Source organism: Artemia sp. Qi Xiang Cuo, chromosome 6, assembly GCF_049724085.1.
Source record: "Artemia sp. Qi Xiang Cuo chromosome 6, ASM4972408v1, whole genome shotgun sequence".
Classification (NCBI taxonomy): domain Eukaryota; kingdom Metazoa; phylum Arthropoda; class Branchiopoda; order Anostraca; family Artemiidae; genus Artemia; species Artemia sp. Qi Xiang Cuo.
In genome coordinates, this window is record NC_142799.1 from 47,086,222 (window position 1) to 47,108,778 (window position 22,557).

The 22,557-nt window shown below is 34.4% G+C and overlaps 1 protein-coding gene across 1 annotated transcript in view; it reads left to right on the forward strand.

Moving 5' to 3' along the window:
- LOC148951294 (E3 ubiquitin-protein ligase HERC2-like) overlaps positions 1-22,557 on the forward strand; it is a 299,149-nt gene that overhangs the window by 38,005 nt on the left and 238,587 nt on the right. The window contains 6 exon segments of the mRNA XM_089091055.1: positions 3,072-3,260; positions 5,373-5,566; positions 14,246-14,424; positions 17,355-17,668; positions 20,445-20,648; positions 22,150-22,372. Coding sequence (XP_088947181.1) covers positions 3,072-3,260; positions 5,373-5,566; positions 14,246-14,424; positions 17,355-17,668; positions 20,445-20,648; positions 22,150-22,372 — 1,303 coding nt within the window.

The following is a 22,557-nucleotide window of genomic DNA, read 5'->3' on the forward strand; positions in this document are numbered from 1 at the left end:
CCCATGGACGCTGGCAAGGTAACCAGGGGGCAATGCCTCTGTCGAGAAAGAAGAATGCATCAAGAAATTGTATAAATAGAAAAAAAGGAATTGTCCCATTTAAATCGTTTTAAAACAAAGTACTTAGCCCCCTCCTCCCGAGAAATTCTCTGGTGATGCTCGAGACCCCCTGCCACTTCTTCCTCTCTTTTGCCGGTAAGTATAAGAATATGTAATCTTTTATGTTACGCAGACAATTTATTTTGGGATAAAGGGGGAGTAAGCATCCTACAGCACCCAAATTACAGACTAGAGAATCGTAATATGTTTCTGGAAATAAAGGGAGATTAGAGATTAATTTTCACCCATTCCTCCGACCCCCAAACCTCTATCTATATTTATCTGGAGGCTCACTGAGAGATAGACAATTTGGGCATAAGGACGCATTCTTTGAGGCTTCAGGCATCAGCCCAGGCACCAAATGAACCAACTTAGTTAAATGAAGCTTTAAAATCATTGTCTATATTACAGTCTGTTACAAACTGTAAGTAAGGAGTGACCCGGCTCAATAGTAAATGAAACTAAAAAACGGAATTTTGATACCAATCAGATATATCAAAAGAATTGGATTTTTATACTGATTTCAAGTATATAAGTTTCATTAAGTTTAGTCTTACCCATTAAAGGTTACGAGCCTGAGAAAATGTGTCTTCTTTTCCAAAAAAGGAAAAACACCCCCTAAAAGCTGTAGAATCTTAATGAAAATCACACCATTTAGTGTATCAAAGAACCCTACTGTAGCCTAGAGGTCTCAAGTTCCTATCTGAAAAAATGTGGAATTTTATGTTTTTTTTTGCAAGAAGAAAGATCATGGATGCGTGTTTATTTATTTTTTTCCAGGGGGGATTATATCGATCCAGTGGTCCTAGAATATCGGGAGATGGCTCATTCGAACGGAATTTAAAAGCTCTAGTGTCCTTTTAGAGTGACCAAAAAAATTGGAAGGCAACTAGGTCCCTAATCCCACCAGATTCTGCTGGTTGGATTTTCCATTGGGAGGGAAGTTTCCAGGGAGTTAATTTTTTAGGGGAAGTTTCACATTGGGGGAAATTGCCAGAATTCCTATACGAAATTTGTCTTATGTCATGCTTCCTCTTTGCCGACTCAATTTTACGCGTGGATTTGTTAAGGGTAACTGTCCGGAGTAAATTTTCACCAGGACTGAATTGTCTAGAACAGTGGTTCTCAAACTTATTTAGACACTGTACCCCTTTTTACCCACAAAACATTTTAGGTACCCCTTTCAGTTACCAGTACTAAGTAAACTACAACTAAATATAAATAAAATTGCCAGTCCTAGAGTTAAAGGGTTGTTTAATTTTTTGTTGGCCGGCCGTGTACCCCTTAAAAATTTTTGTGTACCCCGAAGGGGTACGCGTAACCACTGGTCTAGAGAATAAATACATGGGGAGGAGGGATTTTTCCCTGGAGTTGTAGTCAGATTTTGTGGTATTATTTAAAAAATGATCAGAAATTAAATTTTAAAAAAAGAACAGTTTTTTCAACTGAAAGTAGGGAGCAACATTAAAACTTGAAACAAACAGAAATTATTACGTGAGGGGTTGCTCCTCCTCAACACTTCGCAGTATTTACGCTAAAGTTTGAATTCTGTCCCAATTCTTTAAGAATTACTCCTGAAACATAATGTTCGTTTAATTAGAACGACAAGAGCCTTTTTTTTAAGTACTGAAAAGCTTTAGCCAATAAATTCTGTTCGTTTTAAGTTATAATGTTGCTCCTCACTTTCAGTTGAAAAAACTTTTTTTTTTTTTTTTTTATTCTTGTGTAAAGAACGCGCAACTTTAGGAGTGAATTGGCTAACTTTAGGAGGAGTCTCAAATATAGTTTTGGAATATTCAAAATAGATTGGGTGTCTTAGATTTTCCCTCTATGGTTATGTGGCTGTCATGGCGCAAAAATGTTGTTTTACGCCTGAAAATGGCAGAGAATGCCACTTTGCTGTGGCACAATCTCTTTTGCTAGTTAAAAAGAGTACTAGAACTTTGAGTTTCCGTTCAAATGAGTACTCTCTTGATATTGTATGACTGTTGGTTCAATTTGATCTCCCATGAAGAAAAAACCGAAACAAAAAACAAACAAACCAATGAACGCGTATCCGTGATCGTCTTTCTCGGAAAACGCATAATTTCGCATTTTATGGCTAGGGGCTTGAAACCTCTGCAATGAGGCTCTCCGGTATACTGAATTGGATAATGTAATTTTCATCAAGATCACCCCCATTTTTGGAGGGTATTTCACCCTTAAAAAAACAGACTTGTCATTTTTTCAGGCTTGTAATTTTTGGTAGGTGAATCAATTTTACATGTTTAAGATCATCATAGAAAGACAATTATTTTGACGTATATACTGATATTAGAACGCATTTTCTTCCGGAGTTTTGGTTGCTTTTACCATGAGTCGCTCCTTACTTGCCGTTCGTTGCTACGAATTATTTGACAAAGGATGTATAGGAAAGCACAAGACGATGTATGGTATGAGCGATGTATGGTAGCTGAGCTCATACCATATTTAGGATCCAATGGGAAAACTGAAGTAGGTAATCTGATAAACTGGCTTGTTGCTGCTATTCCTGGGAGGAATCTCCTATGCAAATTCTTGCTTCAAATCGAAAAATGTGGATAGATTTTTTGAAGATAAATTTATGATCCAATTTTATATTCTTATATTGTTGCAAGGGGAAGGGCGTATTTTCTTACGTATTTTAGTATGGAGAATGTGCATACGTACATTTTGTAGTAACTTACTCAAATTAGATTTTATTAAAATCATTCAATGCTGCATAGCGAAAATATTATTCATAGTGCTATTAAATCTTGTTTCAGAGGATAGTCTTACAATTGTATAAAGTTAATTAATAGTATGTCAAGTGCTTTGAGGTTTAAATCTAGCAAAAAAAATATGTAAAATAAAAATTGGATTTAATCGATTTGAATCTGTAAGGCTCAAATATTATTTGGCATGTAATAAGTATTGTTGCCTAACAGATGAATTGTAATATCTTTTTTTTTCAGGATTCTGTGCTGAACAAAGAAAGTGGACTCTCAAAAATTGACTTCAAAGAGTCGCATCCTTCGCCGAAACCATTGAAGAACTTGGGTTCACTCAAACCCAAACAAGTTCTATGTACAACGTCGGGTATTGTTGTTATCTTAACATACTCTGGAAAAATACTAATTGTCAAATCAATTGAGGAACAAGAAGTACGTACTGGAATATCTTCTCTTATCTACTGTCATACTTCAACATGGGCGTGAACCAAAATTTTATATAATTAATTTTTCTAGTATTATAAACAAAAATACGTCATATTATCCCGTTGACAGGGGCCAAATGTAAATAATTATTAAACTACGGTAATAATTTCCCTCTACTTACTGCTACCTCTACTAATAACTCAATGCAGCACCAAGCTGCTTAAGTTTAACATAGTTACGTAAGCTTTTTCTCCATCTCAATCAAAGCTTCATCTTTGCCCCTCCCATGTAGCTCTAGTTTCCTATAAACCCTTTCCTATGATGTCTTCGAACTTTTACTTTGGGACTGCCTTCTTTTCCTTTGGTCCCAGATCAGGGGCGTAATTTGCTATTAGGGAGGGGGGTAACTGCCCCCTCCAGACCCAAGTTTGCTCCTCCTCCCCAGATTTTAGTTTGCCCCCCCCCCCCAGCTGAAATTTAGTTTTTGCAAAAAATCTTCTCAAAACTAAGATAAGCCTTCATAATTTAAGTATCCAGAGAAACAGGTCAGTTTTCTTTAGTACATCTTTGCCTTTATGGTAATGTATGGATTATTTTTAATTTTTCACTGTCATTTTCACTTGATTTGGGAAAATTGGCTCCAACTTTGCCCCCCCCCCAGGATTTTGACGAAATTACGCCACTGCCCCAGATAGCAAAGAAGCACTGTCCTCCTCCATCCGTAGAATGTGACCTTCCCATCTTAGCCTTTTTTTTATTATCGTCCTAGAAAGTGAAACCACATTTATGTTCAGGTTAATATTTGATATACGGTCAGTTAAACGAGAACACACAACTTCCCTTGGGCAATTCCTTTGGAAAGCATTTAATAGATCTTATTCAGCTTTTCAGAGCACCCATGGTTCACAACCATTTCCTATTCTTCTAAACTTTTTTCAACTGCGGGAAAAATATTCTGCGCTTTGGCAATTGTACTTTTACATCTTCATTGCATTCATCATCTTTACTAATAATAGATCATTGATAATTGTTGACCAGCATGAAAAAACAACATTTTATTCTGACCTCAACATTTCCGAAAACAACTCTTAAATAAGTTAAGGGTTAAAAAAGTACAATATTATAAGCAAATCAGCAAATTTGTTTGTATTCATTATCTTTAAAAAGTTTTTACAGTATTGAAAGTAACCCCATCTCTTTGGGAAAAATCTTCGACAAAACTGACAACCTCAGCTCTCTCTCTCTACAAAAAAAAAAACGCTCTCCCCAACCTAACTAGGTAAAGGAATAATCAGTCGCAGTATATAGAAAACCAACTCACTTTTAATTGTCAACTTGTGCATTCAGGTCACAAAAATCTTAACGTGAATTCAAGAGTAACTTGACGTGAAGTGAACTCAAAACGCCTAAATGAAAACTGGGAAATTTCGCCTCTTTTTGTGGAACAATTAAAAGAATTAATTATCAATTAAATTTGAAATTCAATTTGCTAGCATCCGAAGAACAAATTCAATGAGAAAAGTTTGAGTCAGAATTTGAAAAATCAACATACTTAAAGTGCGACTGAAGACAAATTTATATAAAGGGAAAAAGGCCATTTTAAATAGTAATGGAAAGAAAATTCATATAAAGGGAAAAAAAGGATATTTGTTAGATAATAAAATGCATGACATACTATGCTATCAACAACAGTCATTCGATTTAGATATATCAAAAAGCCCTATAAAAATAACCAATATCCAAAGGCACATTCGCACACGGCGGTACGTCTGGTCCTGGAGTCGCTTGTCCAGTCAGTTGTTTCGCAGAGCTTGTCCTGTCTGGCAATTCCATTGTTTGCTTATTATAGACGAATTAAAACGTGCTGAAATCGAGTAAAAAACATGTTCTATTTATATATGTAGCTATATTGCATATATGTTGGAATCAGTTATTCTCGCTGAATGTTTAGCACTTGATTTCTGTGTAAAATCGTTTTTGTTTTATTATTAGTTATATGAAGCCAGTATAGAGGTAAAGCTGTAGCTACAGAAGTTTATTGTGGGGCTCTTTGAATGAATTATATTTGCTAATGCCTTGTGCTTTCATAGGATTACGTTGATCTCTTTCCTTTTCAAGGTATCGGAAGTCTTTCTCCACGTTGAATTTGGGCACGTATCAACTATAGCAACAAATGAAGATGGTACTTACATTTTTGCTGTAAATAACAAGGGTGAAGCACTATATTACGATGTTGCTACTGGATCAACTAAAGATAATCAACATTTAAGTAAAATAGAGGTCATGAGAGTTGTATGTCATTCTAATTACAGGTAAATGTTGCTTTACTTTATTCTTTTGTACACGCAATCCAGAATCAGAAATAATTTATTTAAAGACAGCTTTCATAGTCATAGATAAAAATCACAAACTAGCTATGGCTGTGATTTAAAAAACTAACCCTAAGGCATTTTGTTATAGGCACTGGTATAAAACGGCACAAATGAACTGTTAAATTGATTAGTTCTGCAAGGCACTGGCACTAATTTGTTCTTCTTTCTGGTATTATCTACTGAGTTGGCAGCAGGGGATAGAAATGTCGGTGCTTGCGGGTAGCAAGGAGATTTTGCCTGAAATGCATTATCGACTGAAACCTGTGATCTCAAAGAGTATTAATCTTTAAAGACTCGAGACCAGACTTGTAATCTAAAAATTTTTCTCCAAGAATGATTTTAACTGCTCTTTTTTGGACTCCTTCCACAGCATCACTTAGATATTCAATATTATGGATCTGAGGCCTCCAAACGGGACATGCATATTCAAATATGGGACGTATGTATGTTGGATATGCCATTTTCAGCTGATTTACTTGGAAAACCAAGCGGCGCATTGAAATCGAAGATTGTAGTGCACAGTTGCCTTTCTGGGCTAGCCCTTGAACATGAACACTAAATGAGCAATTGGCGCTGAAATTAACTCCCAAGACTGTAGTTGACGTTGCAAGCGGAAACCAGGGAACTGGGCAAGCAAGATCTCGTTTCAGTGGATTAAATCTTAAAATTTTGGTTTTGCTTTCATTGATCTGCAAGCTATTTGTTCTACATTCTCCTTTGAATCCTGTTAAAAGATCAGGGCAGAATTGGGGTATAGCTTGGGTTCTATCTAATGTAAACTTCAGAAGCGCATGTAGATCGTCCACGTATTTAAATCCGTCATCCATGTTGTCCATAACATAATTAATTACCGCAAGGAAAAGTAGAGCGGCCAATTCGGTGCCTTGAGGGGCTCTACATGTAATCTCTTCCCAGTCAAAGTCAAGATCATTAGGAAAGAGGGCGTAGACTCCCTGGTACCGGGAACGTAGAAAATCAATAACAAGCAGTAAGATATGTTTACGTGCGCCCATTCTTTTAAGATTCGTTGCAGCCACGAGGTGCTTAATCAAATCAAATGCTGCCCTGTAATCAACGAGTAGCAAATCAATGAAAGCGTCTCCAGATTCGAGCCATTGGTACGATCAGATGATAAATCCTAATTAAATACACTGTGCTACTACACCCTTTTAAACAACCATATTGGTACGGGTCAAGTGAATCTGCAGCTTGCGACATAAGTTCACGGTAAATTAAGGACTCAGTGACTTTGGCGAGGTTCGGCGTGACTGAAATGGGTCTTAACTGGTCACAGCTTTTGGGATGCTTCACGTACATAAGCTTGTTTCCAAGGCTGGGGGAATGACTGATCTTTGAAGCACTGATTATTGACCGAAGTTAGAGGTTTCGCAAGAAATTTAGCGTATTCATGCAAAAATTTTACTGGCAACTTTCCAGGATAAGAAGCACAGTTATTTCGCAATTTTCGTATTTCCCTGTAATCTTCGTACTCAGAAACTTGCTTGATTTCATCACATTCGCAGTCTTCTATCAGAGTATTCAACTCGACTTCACTCAATGATGAATACCAGGTTTTGGTAAAGAAAGAATTTACTTCTTGTGCTGATATCAAAGTCCCATCTGTTATCAGCATCCCTAGCTCACTACTAACAGATTTTCTGGTCATCTTTTGACTGCCGAATGCCACTTACGCGAATCACTATCAAGCAGGGGGGGGGGCAATTTTCTCAATAACATACTTCTTTTTAGCATGCCTACTGATACTGATACTGATGATACTGATGCGATTCCGTAAGCTTTTCGCAGCTGAAATACACCCCGAACTGATATTTAAATTGTCTGATTTAAAAACTGGCACTACTTTAGTCGGGAAAAATTGATGGAACTTTTTGAACAGCAGAAAGTTGAGTGTTTCAACCTTAAAGTTCAAATCAGTGATTGAGCATATTTCTTCGAATGAGTAATTACTAATCCACTGACCAAAGGCACGTATTCAGTCCCGGTTCAGTGAATGAACTGTCACTTTGCTTCTTTTCGGTTTTGGCATGTTGTGCTTCGCTTGTAACAGGATTACAAAATGATCAGCGGTTTGCAATGGGCCCATTGAGAGGGGAGCACGGCAAAGTTCATTGACATTGGTAAGTATTAGGTCTAAGGTACTGCCACATTGATGGGTGGGAATTTTCACTACTTGTTTCAGATCAAGCGCATTGGATAGTTATCTGGTTGCTCTAAATCCATCATTTCTAACGTGGGGCGCAGGCTCCAGCGGTAGGGTATGGCAGTATTTGGGTGGGTCACGGGCAGGAAGTTCACCCTTCGGCTGACTTTACTGTGGAGCCTTAATTTTGAAAAAAAAGTTTTTGCATGTGAATGACGTCAAATTCAAATATATTTAAAGAACAAAAAGATACACGATAGTATTGCTTTGACGTTGTACATTGTATAAAAGGTGTTCTATCTAGACAATATTTTTCATTAGTATAAAATATGTCTAGAGGATGACCCAAAACTGTGATGCCAAGTTAATGGTCTTTTAAGCTTCCTTCATGTGAATACACGTGAAATTTCAAATAAAAATTTTTAATATCTTTAGGGGGGGCATCAGGATTTTAGAAATGTTTCGGTGGGGTAGGGCCCGAAATTGGCTGGGAACCACTGCTTTAGCGTAAAGAGGGTTGGAATAAGTGAGGAGAACCCTTCATACGCAGCATAATTTCTGTTCCTTTGTCGTGTTTTAATGGTATGTTTAAAGTATTAATGCTCCTCTTTACTTCTATTCGATTTTTTTTTTCTAAATTTGATATTTTTCTATTTATTGAGAAAAAATCCACTAGAAACATGATTATTCTAAATGGGACTATTTGAAACTTAATATTTTAAATAGATTACAAAGAAAAAAAATAGGTCATCAAAAGAAGGAGCACAGGATTTTCAAATCGATTTTAATTACATTAGTGTTGCTGAATGATGTTAAATCAGTTTTTCTCTATCAGCTCTATGATTTTAGACATACTTATTTTTGTACCAATGTTTTTAATCAAAATTCAGCTCATTTTTCATAAAAACTAATGAATTTCACTAACTCTGAAAATTCTTAAAAAGATTGTATATTATCTTTTTTTTAGTTTATTCACTTTTTGGCAGCCGAATTATTGTTTTTTTTTTTAATTTAAGATTGAATTAGATTGTATTAATTCACTTTAATTCACACTATTTTACTAAATATTAAAATTACATTAAATAAGTAAATATAATTATAGTTTAAATAAAACTATGAAATTTGGAAATATTATTAAACTTTAAAAATTATTCGAGTTCCCTTGTTTCTATTTCTAGTTAAAAGAATACCGTATTGCCTCACACTTACAAAAGAAATACTAATTAGAAACAAATTTTTTAAATAATTTTTTTCGAAAAGTCAAGTACTTAAAATGAAAAAAGTTAATGTATGCCGACCCATATAAAGGTACTTATTTTTATGATATAGGGACAAAGATAAGGGAAAATTTGAAGAAAAAATAATACGGAACAATTTCTGCATATTTGTATAGATTAGATCAATGACAAATCGTTTAAATAAAGGAAAAAAAAATACTATTTGCTGTGTAAATTACAATTGGGCTTTAGTAAAAAACTGAAGCTCTAATTAATGATAATATTGATTAGATCTTCAATGCTCTTCAATAATCTTCAATCTTCCCTATTTCCTGGGTCAATCCCGCGGCGCGCGCGGGATTCCGCGGAATTGAACCACGAAACTCTTGATCTATAAGCTTCGACTCTTCCCCTGGGCTATTGCCAGGTATTATTTTATTTGGTTTTTAATATAGTATATACAATTGATGAAATAAAGCTGATCTTTAATCGTTTCATGTTGTCCTGTTGATTCGAAAACTCACTTACGGGTATGAATAGTAAACAAAAAGAAAACGGGGTTCAAAAAATGTTCTTATTTACTGGTTGGACTCTCCAGAAGGAAACGCTACAAAATAAGGAATTAAAATTAGAACAATTATATCGCTTTAAAATTGGAAATAGAATTATTAGAAAATTAGAATAAAATTAAGGTACTTTCGCATTATGCGGGTCTCTCTACAAAGTTAAGTTTGGTTAATGCTAATGAAATAAAATAGGATGAATATAAAATAGTTTAGAAAAAAAATTCGGGCTATATATTTGCACATTAGGGGGGAGGGGGGGGGGGGGTAAAGCATTGCATATATTAATTACGTAACCTAACCTAGGTACCTTCCCTCCTCCCCTTTAAAATCCAAAAAACCACAGTTTAATATCTTATACATAATGCAGTATTAAATATTAAATTTATAATAATATTAAAATAATATTAAATTTATATATAAATATTAACCATATTTAATCCAAAATTATTCTTTTGCGGTTCGAAACGGCTGAAATGGGCTCTTTACTGTAGTGTTATCCCTTTTGTCATTTTAAGGGACGCTAGGACTGTATTTTTCGCACCATCTTAATATTCTGTGATTGCCCGTTTGATACGGTCTCTCCTGAAAAAAAAAAACAACAAAAAACATCCGTGCCTAAAACTCTTTCCTTTGAGCCTAAAGTTCAAATTTTTTTTTTATTAACAATCAGGACTGTAGCCAGAATATCTTTTGGGAAGGGGGTATATATATATATATATATGTATATATATATATATATATATATATATATATATATATATATATATATATATATATATATATATATATATATATATATATATATATATATATATATATATATATATATATATATATATATTTTTTTTTTATGGGGGGGGGGGGGGTACCAACAAAATTTTAAAGAACGCAACCAATGTATTTTTGTAATGAGGATGGGTGGGTAAACCGGGTAGCCTCCCCTTGGATGTGACCCTGGTCACAATACTTTGATAATTTAAAAACTACTGTTTTCTGATTTTGTTGGCCTGGTTAAAGTCGCCTCCAACAATAAAGGCAGGAGCCGCATATGCACGTTGAAACTTGTCAAGGCAGGATTGCAAGCAAATCACAAGCTCTTTTCTGTTTTTGGCACTTTTAGGATAAAAAACAAATGTCACTATCAGGCACGGGAACTTCTTTGGCAGTTGGGAAGGCTTACATTCAGCCCAAATTACTTCATGGCAAGAGTCACTGGGGGCACTTAGCAGTTTGGATGGGAGGTCATTACGGAAATACAGTACAACACCACCGCCTCTAAGGCTTAGATATCACGGCGGGTGTTAAAAAAACAAGGGTAGCCTTTGGTGTACCCGATATTGCTTGTGATGTCTCAAAATTCAGTCACGATTTCTATTGGTACACTGGATTCTCGTAAGAAGACTTCTATGTCGTCCATCTTGTTAGTTAAGGAGCGGGCGTTGGTCATGAGAACAGACGCGAAGTTCTAATTTGACAGACAGGAGCTCAGGACATAAAACAGGAGGAGTTTTGCTCGAATCAGCAGAAACAGTCACATCAGCATACCACAGCCTAAGAGTCAGTGGGATTTCCTAATGTGTCTAACTGTTTAATTTTAATAGTGACCGTAGTCTAACTTTATATTTACTCTTTAATGCGATTGATAAATCTGAAAGACGCACTGGGATAAAATGCCACTTATTCCTTTTGTCTCCACGCTTGCCTCTGCGTGTGCGTCTGTAGGTGGTTTCCGGCAATGTCACAACATTGCCATCGAGTGACGAATGCAGGTGGAGCCACTACATGTCAAAGTGAATAAAGTTCGTAAATCGTCAATTTTTCGATTATGACTGGCATGAATACTCCACTAAATAAGGTCAAAAGGATAAAGTCTTTGATTGCTTATATTGCAAGGGCAAGAAGCTAGGAACAGTAGCACTAACAAGCTAAACTAGGCATGGGTGCGAAGCAGCTATTCCGTTATCACGGCCGAGAAGGACATAGGATTGCCCAGCAAAAGAACTGTTTGATTTTTTTTTAATAAGAAGTGTTTATGCCCATAGATCAAGCTATTGGGTTTTCCCCTTTGGGGCAAGTAGTTAAATGGCATTCTAATTTTAAAAAATAATATACTACAGGTCAATTTGGGGGTGGGGGCGGATATTATACTTACTAAACTTCAACTCAGGAACTAGTATGTGAAGAGTTTAGCAGTAGAGTGGGTTATTTTCATATTTTAGAGTGCAATTTTTTAGTGAACTCATGATGTAAGTTCTTATTGTGTATGAATTAGTGCATTTGCTATCCTTGAACGGTATCCTAAGCTGAGATTATTGAGTAAATACTGCGGTGCTAAAACAAAATATATAGTTTTCTTTCTTAGCAGCAGTAAACTGAGTCCAAAAGGCTCTGTTTTGTTTTGCCTAAAATTCATGCTAAAAGTCGTAGCCTGAATCCTTTTATTACATATTAGCCTCAAAATTGTTTGCTGTTCTTGCAAAGTTGGAACCTGAAGTAAGGGGTTCAATTTTGGTTCCAAGTTTTTTTTTTCTGTTTTTATTTTACTCTGTTTTTTCCCTAAGTCTGTGTGCTTAGGGCAATAGATCGATTATTATAATAGTTGAGGCAACCTGTATCGTGAATTATAGTTTTAGGGGGTTTATGTTTATTTTTGAGAAACTTTGCTTCAAAGGCAATTGTATTTTTTCGATTGCGACAAAGAAACGAACATTTCTGGAAAAAAGAAAATTTTATTATTCAGTTTTTATATTATTTCTAGTTATACTGGAAATTGACAAAAATAATTGACCATTGAATATGAATATAATTTTTTGCTAAGTCAACTTGACTAAGCTAACCAAAAACTAGTTTTTAAGATGAAAGTAAAGAGTAACATAAAATATCAAAACGAGCTGAAATTATCCTGCATATAAGGAAGGCTGCCGCTCTCTCAACCCTCCGCTGAAATTTAACTGACAGTGTTTAACTGACAGTATTTTTGGTCATGCCTGGTACTGAAAAATAATGTTAGAAATTAAGCATGATACTTTTTTTCCTCTAGATGCGAAACTTTGAAGCTTCTAGAGTCTGGACCATAAAGAATATTGATCTAACATTTTTTGTAACATGGGCTACATCATGGTATAAGCTGAAATGGGTTATCAATCTGAAGTAATCATTCCCTGAATTTGTCCATCTTTATGCTGGACCAGGTCCATAAAACTAACAATAGAAGAACTTCACGACTAAGATTCGTTGATAATTTATTTTGACTGACGAACAAATTTGAAAGAATGTCCAGAATTTTGGTCTTTTTTTTGTGTATGGTGGTAGGATAATTATGTTAACTAAATTGAATTTAATGTAAAAGTTTATTAGTTAAAATAATCTAACAGATGAAATTTATTTCTTTTAGTAAATTCAAATTTGTTTAAAAAAAGGACTAAAATTATTATTCAAAACTATGTGGTGAAAAAATGTTGACAACAGATTTAAATTAGCGCAGGGAAATCCGATAAGAAAACTTGGCATTCCAAGAAGAAGAAGATAAGAATCACACACGCACCATTATTTGACTGAAAAAAAAAAATTATTTCTTGAAAGATTGAAGCGCTTGAAGATTGAAATCTTGAAGCACTTCTCTGAAGTTTTTTTTTGTCTGCTTTAAAATGTCCACATCTAAAGTTCTGTGCTTAGGTTTGCTTTGTTCTTTACTTATATATATATATATATATATATATATATATATATATATATATATATATATATATATATATATATATATATATATTAAATTATATATATACATAAACTGAAACGTTGCATTTTAGACAGATAAAATTTAGCTCCTTGATCTTCCAATATATGTCTTTCAGCGAAACTTGTAAAATGAGCATTTTATAGTTTCTATCCTTCCATTTCTGAATGGAGCAAAACGCAGCAAGCCACAAAAGTGTACTTAACGAACCTACAAATTTACCTATCTGCAAAACATTTACCACATTCGTCAAAGCAGATAGGTTATGTAATTTACAAGTGACTACCAGAATTTACATTCTTTACTCTATCCATTGATCGTCTTGTTCTGGTTGCAAGGAAGAAATGAGACAACCCATTTCATTTGGTGGCATTGGCCATAAGCGCTTCCGGTATGAGCTTCAATTTTGTGGTGTGTCTGAAAAACAAAATAGCTGAAGTAACATTGTTTAATACCTCTAATGTTCAGATTTTTAAATTGGGGCAAATTTAATCTTACTTGACCAAAGAAAATCTAGCCTAATTTGATGCTTCTGTGGGAAGATTCCAGTGAAATCAATGGAGCTGAGGTAATATAGGACTTCCAATGAGCAGCTATGGTATAAGGGCTCTTATCTGCATCCTATTTTAAGCAAGGTCTCTAAATAACTTAACAGAATTCATAGTTTCAAGTATTCAATCACAGCTGAGATACTAGTGTCGGTATATTTTAATTCAGATCTTGTGCAGCTAGTGTCGGAAATCGGCCGTATGGACAATTTATCTGCATAGACAGTGTGTCTGCCTGTTAGTTTCTCTTTGATTCTGAAAAATTATGGTACTTATCAAGGGGATGGTTAATATATTTGCAAGGGGATGGTTAATATTTGTGAATGAAAGATGAATCAACATGCATTTGTTTACTATATAAAAATTGATTCATCATTTTTGTATTTTTTAGTTTTTTTGTTACTGTCTATAACGAACTCTATGCCTGGAACATATACGAAACTGATCTGGTGCCATATCAGCAAGGTATATCTATTAAGGATGTTGCATGTGTCGAAGCCGGAGGAAATATTTACCTTGCTGCTATTTCTACTGAGGATAAGGTTTATTATGGAAAAAATATTCTTGAAGGTGAGTCTTGAAGTTTGGTTTCCTTAGTCTATAATTTAGACCTTGAGGTAGAGACTGGTTGAGATAGCGTTCGGTTCTGCTGTGGAGCGACACTACTACTTTTGCAGTTTTTTTTTTAGCGATAAGTCATGTAGGCCTATAGCTCGGTAATTGTAAGACAGGGAAATTTGAAAGTGTTTCCAGTATGAAGATTGTGAGTGTAAATATACTCAATAGTATAAACAAGAAGCAAAACGAAACTATCCTTCGTTCGAAAAGAAACTTCTGAACTATCATTTGACACTAAGCTTGCGTAAAGCATAAAATTATCTCTTCAAAATTTCTAGTAAATAATTATGTCAATCTGAAAATTCCCAAATTAAATTTTTTTCAGTGGAATTTCCAATTTCTATAGAATTATCTGAAATATTTGGTACATGTAAGGTAAGGTTTCGGCCAGGAAATAGACAGGAAAAAGTCTAACTGTGATCTCCAACTTCTCATCATTAGGACGTTAACAAAAGGTGGTATCAAATATTGTTCACAAATTTTGGAATGTAAGAATAAGTTACCCAGCTTGGTCTTTTGGGTTTCTGGGTACAATCTCTTTTTTTGCAGAGGGAAGGAATAGGGGTCAAGGATTACTAAATCCAATTTATTGATATGTCTACTAAAAACATTGATTATATATCAACCAAAGTTTTGTCTTAATTATGAATTTTGTGGATATAAGTGTGATTGGATCTTTATGGGAGAAGAGGAGAGACACCTAAATTGCTATCATCAGCCTCAAATGGTTTTAGGATCTAAGCCAAATTTGGCTGCAAGTAAAAGTAAGTGTGCTAGCGGTGCCCGACGGAGTCCGTATATATGGTGAAGCTGTGGGACACGGGGTTCCCTATACTCTTGTCATCGGGACATTTAACAGAAGGGTTTGTACTGGATTTAGAGGGGGCATGGGCCACTTAGGCTTTCCAATCACTCAGATTGAAAATTCTTGCCTGATTCTGTTTCGATTAAGGTGCAACGCGTATGTTGGTTTGAAAAACTAGTCACTCTCTCAGCTTACTTTTTTAGGTGCCAAAAAGGTAATTCAATATGCTAACCTTTCCACTGAGAAGTTGAAGGTGGGAGAGGCGTGGATATTTTGGAGAGGCAATGGGCCCATGTTGTGCCTCTCACAGTAGATCCATGCAAATCCATGTGGAATTCCCCTGCAAGGTCGGAAGCCGATGTTTGGAGGGCAGACTTTTTGCATCTAATTCTACTTATTGAAAATCCTTGCATGATTCTTGTTAAAATACTACTACTACTAACAAATCACTGCAGCACAAAGTCGTCTAAGGCCAACAAAGCTCCGCAAGCTCTTGCTCCATCCCAATCTATTCAAAGCTTCCCTCTACACTCTTCCAATAAGTTCCAATTTCTTTTAAATATTTTCTTACGACCTATATTGGCATGATTTTGCTTCAGACAAGGTCTGGTAGGGCCACTTCTTTTATTTGTACCTTCGGATAATTTGCGCCAAATGTTCGTTTTTTTGCGGAATTGGAACTTAATCCGATGTTTTTCGAACGTGTACAACAACAAGGAAGTTTTCCACCCCTCTAAATTTTCAAAGTAAGGCATCTTATAAGCGAATAAATAAGTGAATAAAAAAAACCAGTAAACGTACTAATAGAATTTGTTTTCATCAAATCTTCAAATATTCTTGATCGGTACTGAAACAAAATTGTATCTCTCTTATTTCGAAAATTAATTTTCTTGCCATGGGCCAACTTTTTAGTATTGGTACTAAGGAAGGAGCAAAAGGCATGCTTCAATTTCTTTAGCAATTAGTGAACTATTAAAATGTAGAAGGTGTACTTGATACCTTTCTTCTGCCTTAGTTTCAAACGTAGAAAACGAAATTACGAACTCAAACGGAATCAAACATGCATGTAGGAATAATGAACATAAATGGCTTATAACAGTAGATAGCAATGCTTATAGAACCATAAGAAAGTACTCCTTTTTGTGTCTCCGATTTTTTTATTCCAGGTATATATCTTGGTGTTGGGGCCGAGGAATCGTTGGACATGTTTAATCTTGGTGTTGGGGCCGAGGAATCGTTGGACATGTTTAATACTTTATGGATTTTAGTCTAACTTAGTTTAGCCTAACTTAGCTTTAAACTGGTGCTTGCTGGCTTCGACAGATCTTCCAGTTGAAGTAAAATAGGGTTTTAAAGAAACAAAAAGAAGAAAGAAACAAGGCACCAGACAATAATTAGTCATAGTTTTCTAAAATTTAATCCCATATTCGTTAATCTGGCCAGAGATCAACGCGTATAAAATACATAAATTAAATTCTTACCACATTCTCGCAATGAAATGAAATGGGGCTGTAAATTGGAAGAGGAATTAAACAAAACAAAATGTTGCGCCCGCAGCATAGACTGCATAGAACGAAGTAACTGCAGCGTTAGACTAAGATTCATGTGTGCCGGAGGGATAAATTAATCCTCAGCGTTTTAATTTATTTTTCATGTTATTGTTGTTATCTAATTGTTTTATAAATTTTATTCTTTTTCAATTTTTGAATACAGTTTTAGTAATTTTAATATAATAATATACTGTAAAATAATAGATAATTTTAGAATACATCTCACAAGTGATACAGAGGTTGGTTCTGGTTAGCTAAAATGAAGCTGGTGACACTCCTTGCAGAGCTAGAGTGGGATAGGTGCTGTGAAGTACCGGCTCTCAACCCTTTTGACGACTCCGACCAGTTTGGCTGAAGATGAGGATTATATTTCTTATTTAGAATAAGACTATGTTGAAACTATTATCTAATCTTTGTTATGTAAACTGTTTTCCTATTTCTAACCTCATTGCAATTGTCCCATTCTTGAGGATTTAATACTTGTTTATCATAGTTGTAACTAGTGCACACATTCTTTTAAATTTCAGGAGCAACAGCGTTTACTTGGGAGACTCGGGATAAAATAAACACAGCCAACATAAAATCTGCATTTGGTTTAAATGGAAACTTTATATTTCTAACTACTGATGGCTTCATTATTTGGAACTGTCTATCTGAACAGCTTGATAATATTAAACGCCAAGGTCTATCAACTGGTTTACCGTTTTCTACAAGGTTTTCTGGAACATGCTTTGCGGCTCTGAAGGATGGCTATCTAGAAATTATCTCAATGGATGGAGTAACACTTATGTCCTGCTCAGTAAGCGGGGGAAACATTCAATTAGCTCCTGGACACGAGGCCGTTAGTATTTTACCTATTTCCTTTTTTCTCTCTGAAGTGTAGTAGACCGTCCATAACCTGGATTGCCCCATAGTCCGTAAACAAGTAATTTTGTGAGTGGGTTTGATGATTCTCAAATGACCTCTTGTTTAGTTAAGAGACATTGCACAAAAATATAAAAATTGAAAAAAAGGGGGATGGGCCGGCCTATATTTAAAGGGCTGAAATTGCTGCAGTCCTTTTTGTTTTTATGGGACAAATTTTTTTTTTTTTTTTTTTGGAGGAATAAGATTGAATGTATGCTTCTTCAGTGCCTTCTACATTGGGGACAAGTTTTAATTATTATTACTTACGCCCATCTCTATTAAGGCTAAGAAAATTTATTCTTTCAAGGGGCTTTCTAAACTTTTGCTTCCAAGGTTTAGGGATAAGTGCTAACATTCTAACTCGGTCCAAGGGAATTAGATGAGAAAGATTTTCAAAAATTTGAAACGCCTGGATAGACACTTTAACATTATCTAAGCTTTTCTTTTTCATTTAATTTTCATTAGATGCAGCATACTGATTTATCGTCTGATCTTGGGGTCTCATACCCTGGCCTTTGTAGCAGCTATCACGACTGAAAGGGATCCCGTAAATGACTGATTCATGAATTTTAAGACTTATATTTCCCTTTATTGACAAAGGAAGAAATTGTGGTTTCAGAAGCTACTTAAAATATCTTAAAGTATCTACATAAAATACCTATGACCCCTTTTATGAAAGAACAGGACAAGAAGAACAGAATGTGTATTTTCTAATTGCTCAGTGACACCTCTTTTGTTTTGGAACCCTCCTTTAGCAATGGATTTTATAGGTAGTATCGGGTGTTCTTCCTCAATTGGAACATCTTTAAGATGGTCTAGTCCTGTCCTTAGTTCAAATTTAGAAGAACATGCAATATTTGCTCTATCGACAACTGAATTTTGTATGAATCATAGTCTACTGTCTTGGCTGTTAAATTTATCTAATAAGGACTAAATCCAGTCCGCTGAACCATCCCAAATGATAGGACAATCATCCACATAACTGACATAGAGCTTCAAATTGGATACTGTACCCCCGAGTAAGCTGATCTCTATGTGTTAAGGGAAAATTTTGATTAAAATCCGAGCCAGAGGGGAGCTCACGGGTATTTACCGTATTGGTTTCTGTGTCTTATTAAAAAATAAAAATAAAATGAAATATATATATATATATATATATATATATATATATATATATATATATATATATATATATATATATATATATATATATATATATATATATATATATATATATATATATATATATATATATAAATGAGACAAGTGACACTCAATTTGTTTTTTGGGTTTAAGGGGTGGTAACAAGAACCCTATCAGAAGTAATTTATGTCCATTTTATGCCTGGCATCAGTATAAATTTCAGTTTCTGTTAGTTTTTTTTTTTTTTTTTTAATTCATAGTGATTTCTAGTCGTTTAAGGTGTGACGTTTTTACTACTTAGGTGTTTTTATAGAGGATTATCTAAATTTGATTAAAAATAGAACGATAAAGAATTGAGGATGATATTGCTTAACAGAGGATGGTCTGAACTTGCATCCACATTTTTCAATTCAGAATTATAATTCTTAAGATGGATAAAGCTAAATGTCAACTATCGAAAGATAGCAGAATTGCAAAATACATTGAAACATTAAAACTGTTGAAAAACAGCATGTCAAAATATTGCAGAAGGATCATAAACCGTAATGGAAATAACGTTGATCGGTAAGTTTTATTAATTACGTCATGATGTTTAAGGTTTTACGCCTATTTGAGGTGTTGCACCTAGCTTAAAACAAGTCTACGACCTCAAACATTATGACCACAAGGAGAAGAACATAAAAAAAAGGTCTTATAAAGAGTAATGGCAATAGTAAAATAAGAAAATGATGAGGAAATTGAAATACCAAATACCAAATTATTCAAATTGTCCTTTAGAGAAAAAAAATAGAAAGAAAACAACTTTTTTACTTTCTAAATAGTATAATATGGATTTTTTTAAACTAATTTCAAAAGAATTCTAAAAAAAATTTGGAGAATGAACATTTGGGAAAGTGATTTCAAAGCTTTATTTGCAGGCTCGATAAAATTGTAATGGCTTAGTAACGGTAGTAAAGAAATAACAATGATAGTAACAATAATAATAGTAAAAAAAAAAAAAAATAAAGAAAAAGAAATTACCTAACGCTAAAATTATTCAAACTACATTTAATAGTGAAAGTTAAAAAAGGAGTTCTTTTTTTATTTAAACAGTACAGTAAGTTCTTTTAAAATTACTTAGAAAAGAACTTGGAAATGCGGAGGAGCGAAGCTTTGGGAAAATGAATTCTAAGCGCTAGTTACTGACATAATGATATTGTAATTACATCTGGCAATTGCTGTTTTGAGCTCGATAAAAGTTTCACTTTTCTGGATATTTCATGGATTTAAATAAATAGCTAATTGGGAAGCAAAATAAAAACAAGGTGCCTAACTACCATTTAAAAACATACTGCCAATTCTTTGTATTTATCTATGTGGAATAATACTGTTACGGATTACTCTTTTTTTTCATTATGTTTTCTAATATATTGTCTAGTTCTAGTAGTTTACATTCAATTTCTAATTTTTTTTGCATGTTTTTGTGGTTTATTTTAATCTTTTACTCCCTTGGTTGACTTTTGGCTTTTTTCTTGGATAGTTTAGCATAAACCAAAGTTGCAATCCAAAAAAGGATTTCTATGTTCTAGGTTTACTTCTGGAAAGAATCTAGTGCAGATACTCGGTCGCTGAAGATTCCTTTTGCAATTGACATAAGTGAGTCAACATTTGTTCACATAGATACCTTGTTGTCTAGGGCTTATAAGGATATCGAAGATTCGCGTCCAGATTTGCCACCATCCCAAAAAACTGAAATAATGGCCGTTACAGCTCTTAATCTTCTGAGTGCACAGGTACTAACCTTCCAATAATCCTCATTGTATTTAAGTTACGCAATGTCTAATGCTCATGTCCTCATTACATATTATCTATAATATTTATTCTATTTGTATTACTTATTATCATCATAAGGTACTGCTTTCATCAGGACTGCCCATGGTTGCTTTCATGTGATTGTAGTAGCAAAAAATCTGACTATTATAAAAGTAATTTAATATTAAATGTTTTACATTTGCAATTTATCAAGACGAATAGGAATAGGTTTTTCCGTTTATTGATTTAAACTATTAGACTTTTATGTCTGTATTTACAGCAACATCACTTTTTTTTCAACTCCCTTTTTGCACTCAGCTCCGTTATGTTTTCTACTGGCTATAGACTAAATTCTCTACAAGCTAAATTCCGTAATCTATTGACTAATTTTTTTTTTCTTCAGCAGTAAAGGCTGCAGGATTTACTTTACCTGTACTTTTACTAGGTTTCAGCTACTGCTGCAACCATGATTTTGCTTACATAACCTAAAACCATCCTTTCAAAAGTGAGCTTTTAGATACAGTCTAGTTGTTCTGATCCGTAGTTTGTTCAAAAGAAAAAGGTACAAAAGGAAACTATCCATTTGGATATATTATAAATATAATAATAATTTATTCGCAAAAAAGCCAACAAGGGCCGTGGCAGGATGAACAAAAAGCCAACCAATAATTGAGAGCGCTTAATATCAAATGCATAATTACTGCCCATCAACAACCTAAAGTAAAGAGCTCTGTAGTACAGTCCTAGTCCCTGCGTTTTCTCTACCTATAGAATTTCCCCCATAAATACTTCTTCCTCGCTAAACTTATTCAATTATCTTTATCAATAAAAGTTTCCTTAAAACATTCTATCCTTTATTCTGCCAATTCTTTACGTTCCCCCAGTTCCGCCTATTTTCAGAGGCATCTCATATTCTTTTCTATCTTTTTTTTTTTGTATCAGAACCACCACCTAACATAAAAATCTACGGAGTACCACTAGATCCTATTACAGAGCTCTTACTCATAGCGAGACTAAGGACCTTGCAGAAAACCAAATGTGTAAAAAAAGAGAAAAGAAAATGCTGTACCTCTGGTTTTGACATATAAATGAAGTATTTTTTTCTTCTTTTTTTTGAAGAAATATTATGTGTCCATGTCGTTTAGCAGTACGTAACTCGGATGCATAACACAAGCTTTTGCGTTATGTATTTGTTTTGTGAAGACTTTTCAAATCAAATGTTTAGACCACTCTCTGCATCGAATTCCTGTGCAAGCTTAAATCTCATTACAGAGTTCTGTTATAAAATACAGTACGCTAAGAGTCTACCCCAAAAAATATCTTCGTTTGTGGCAAATTTTAAAGCGTATATACATTTTTTTACAGCTGCAGCATGTTATAAATCGGAATATCCACCCATCATCATGTGGTCTAGCTCCCCAATCATCTTTACTTATTAGCTTAAAACAGAAGATCGTTTCGCTAATTCCTAATTTTTTATAGCTGCAGCAAGTTATAAATCAGAATATCCACCCATCGTCGTGTGGTCTAGCTCCCCAATCACCTTTACTTATTAGCTTAAAACAGAAGATTGTTTCGCTTGCTTGTCGGTCACCAATATTAGGATCTATTCGTTATGCAGCCCAGGCAGCTCTCAATATTGGCTGGTCAATTATTTTGCCTACACCTGATGAAAGGGTCAAGTCTCTCTCGAATCTTATTCCTGGTAAGTCATTATGTATTCTAGCCTTGCAAAGTCAAATTATATAATTAGAATAAAAGATTTTGAGAAATTACTGTTTTGAAATTATTCAGTTTGAGATCTGCTAAATTAAGATTGGTAGATTAGTTTGCTTAATTAGGAAAATTACAGAGGGGCTGGTTGGTTAGGTTGAAGGACTTTTCTAGGGA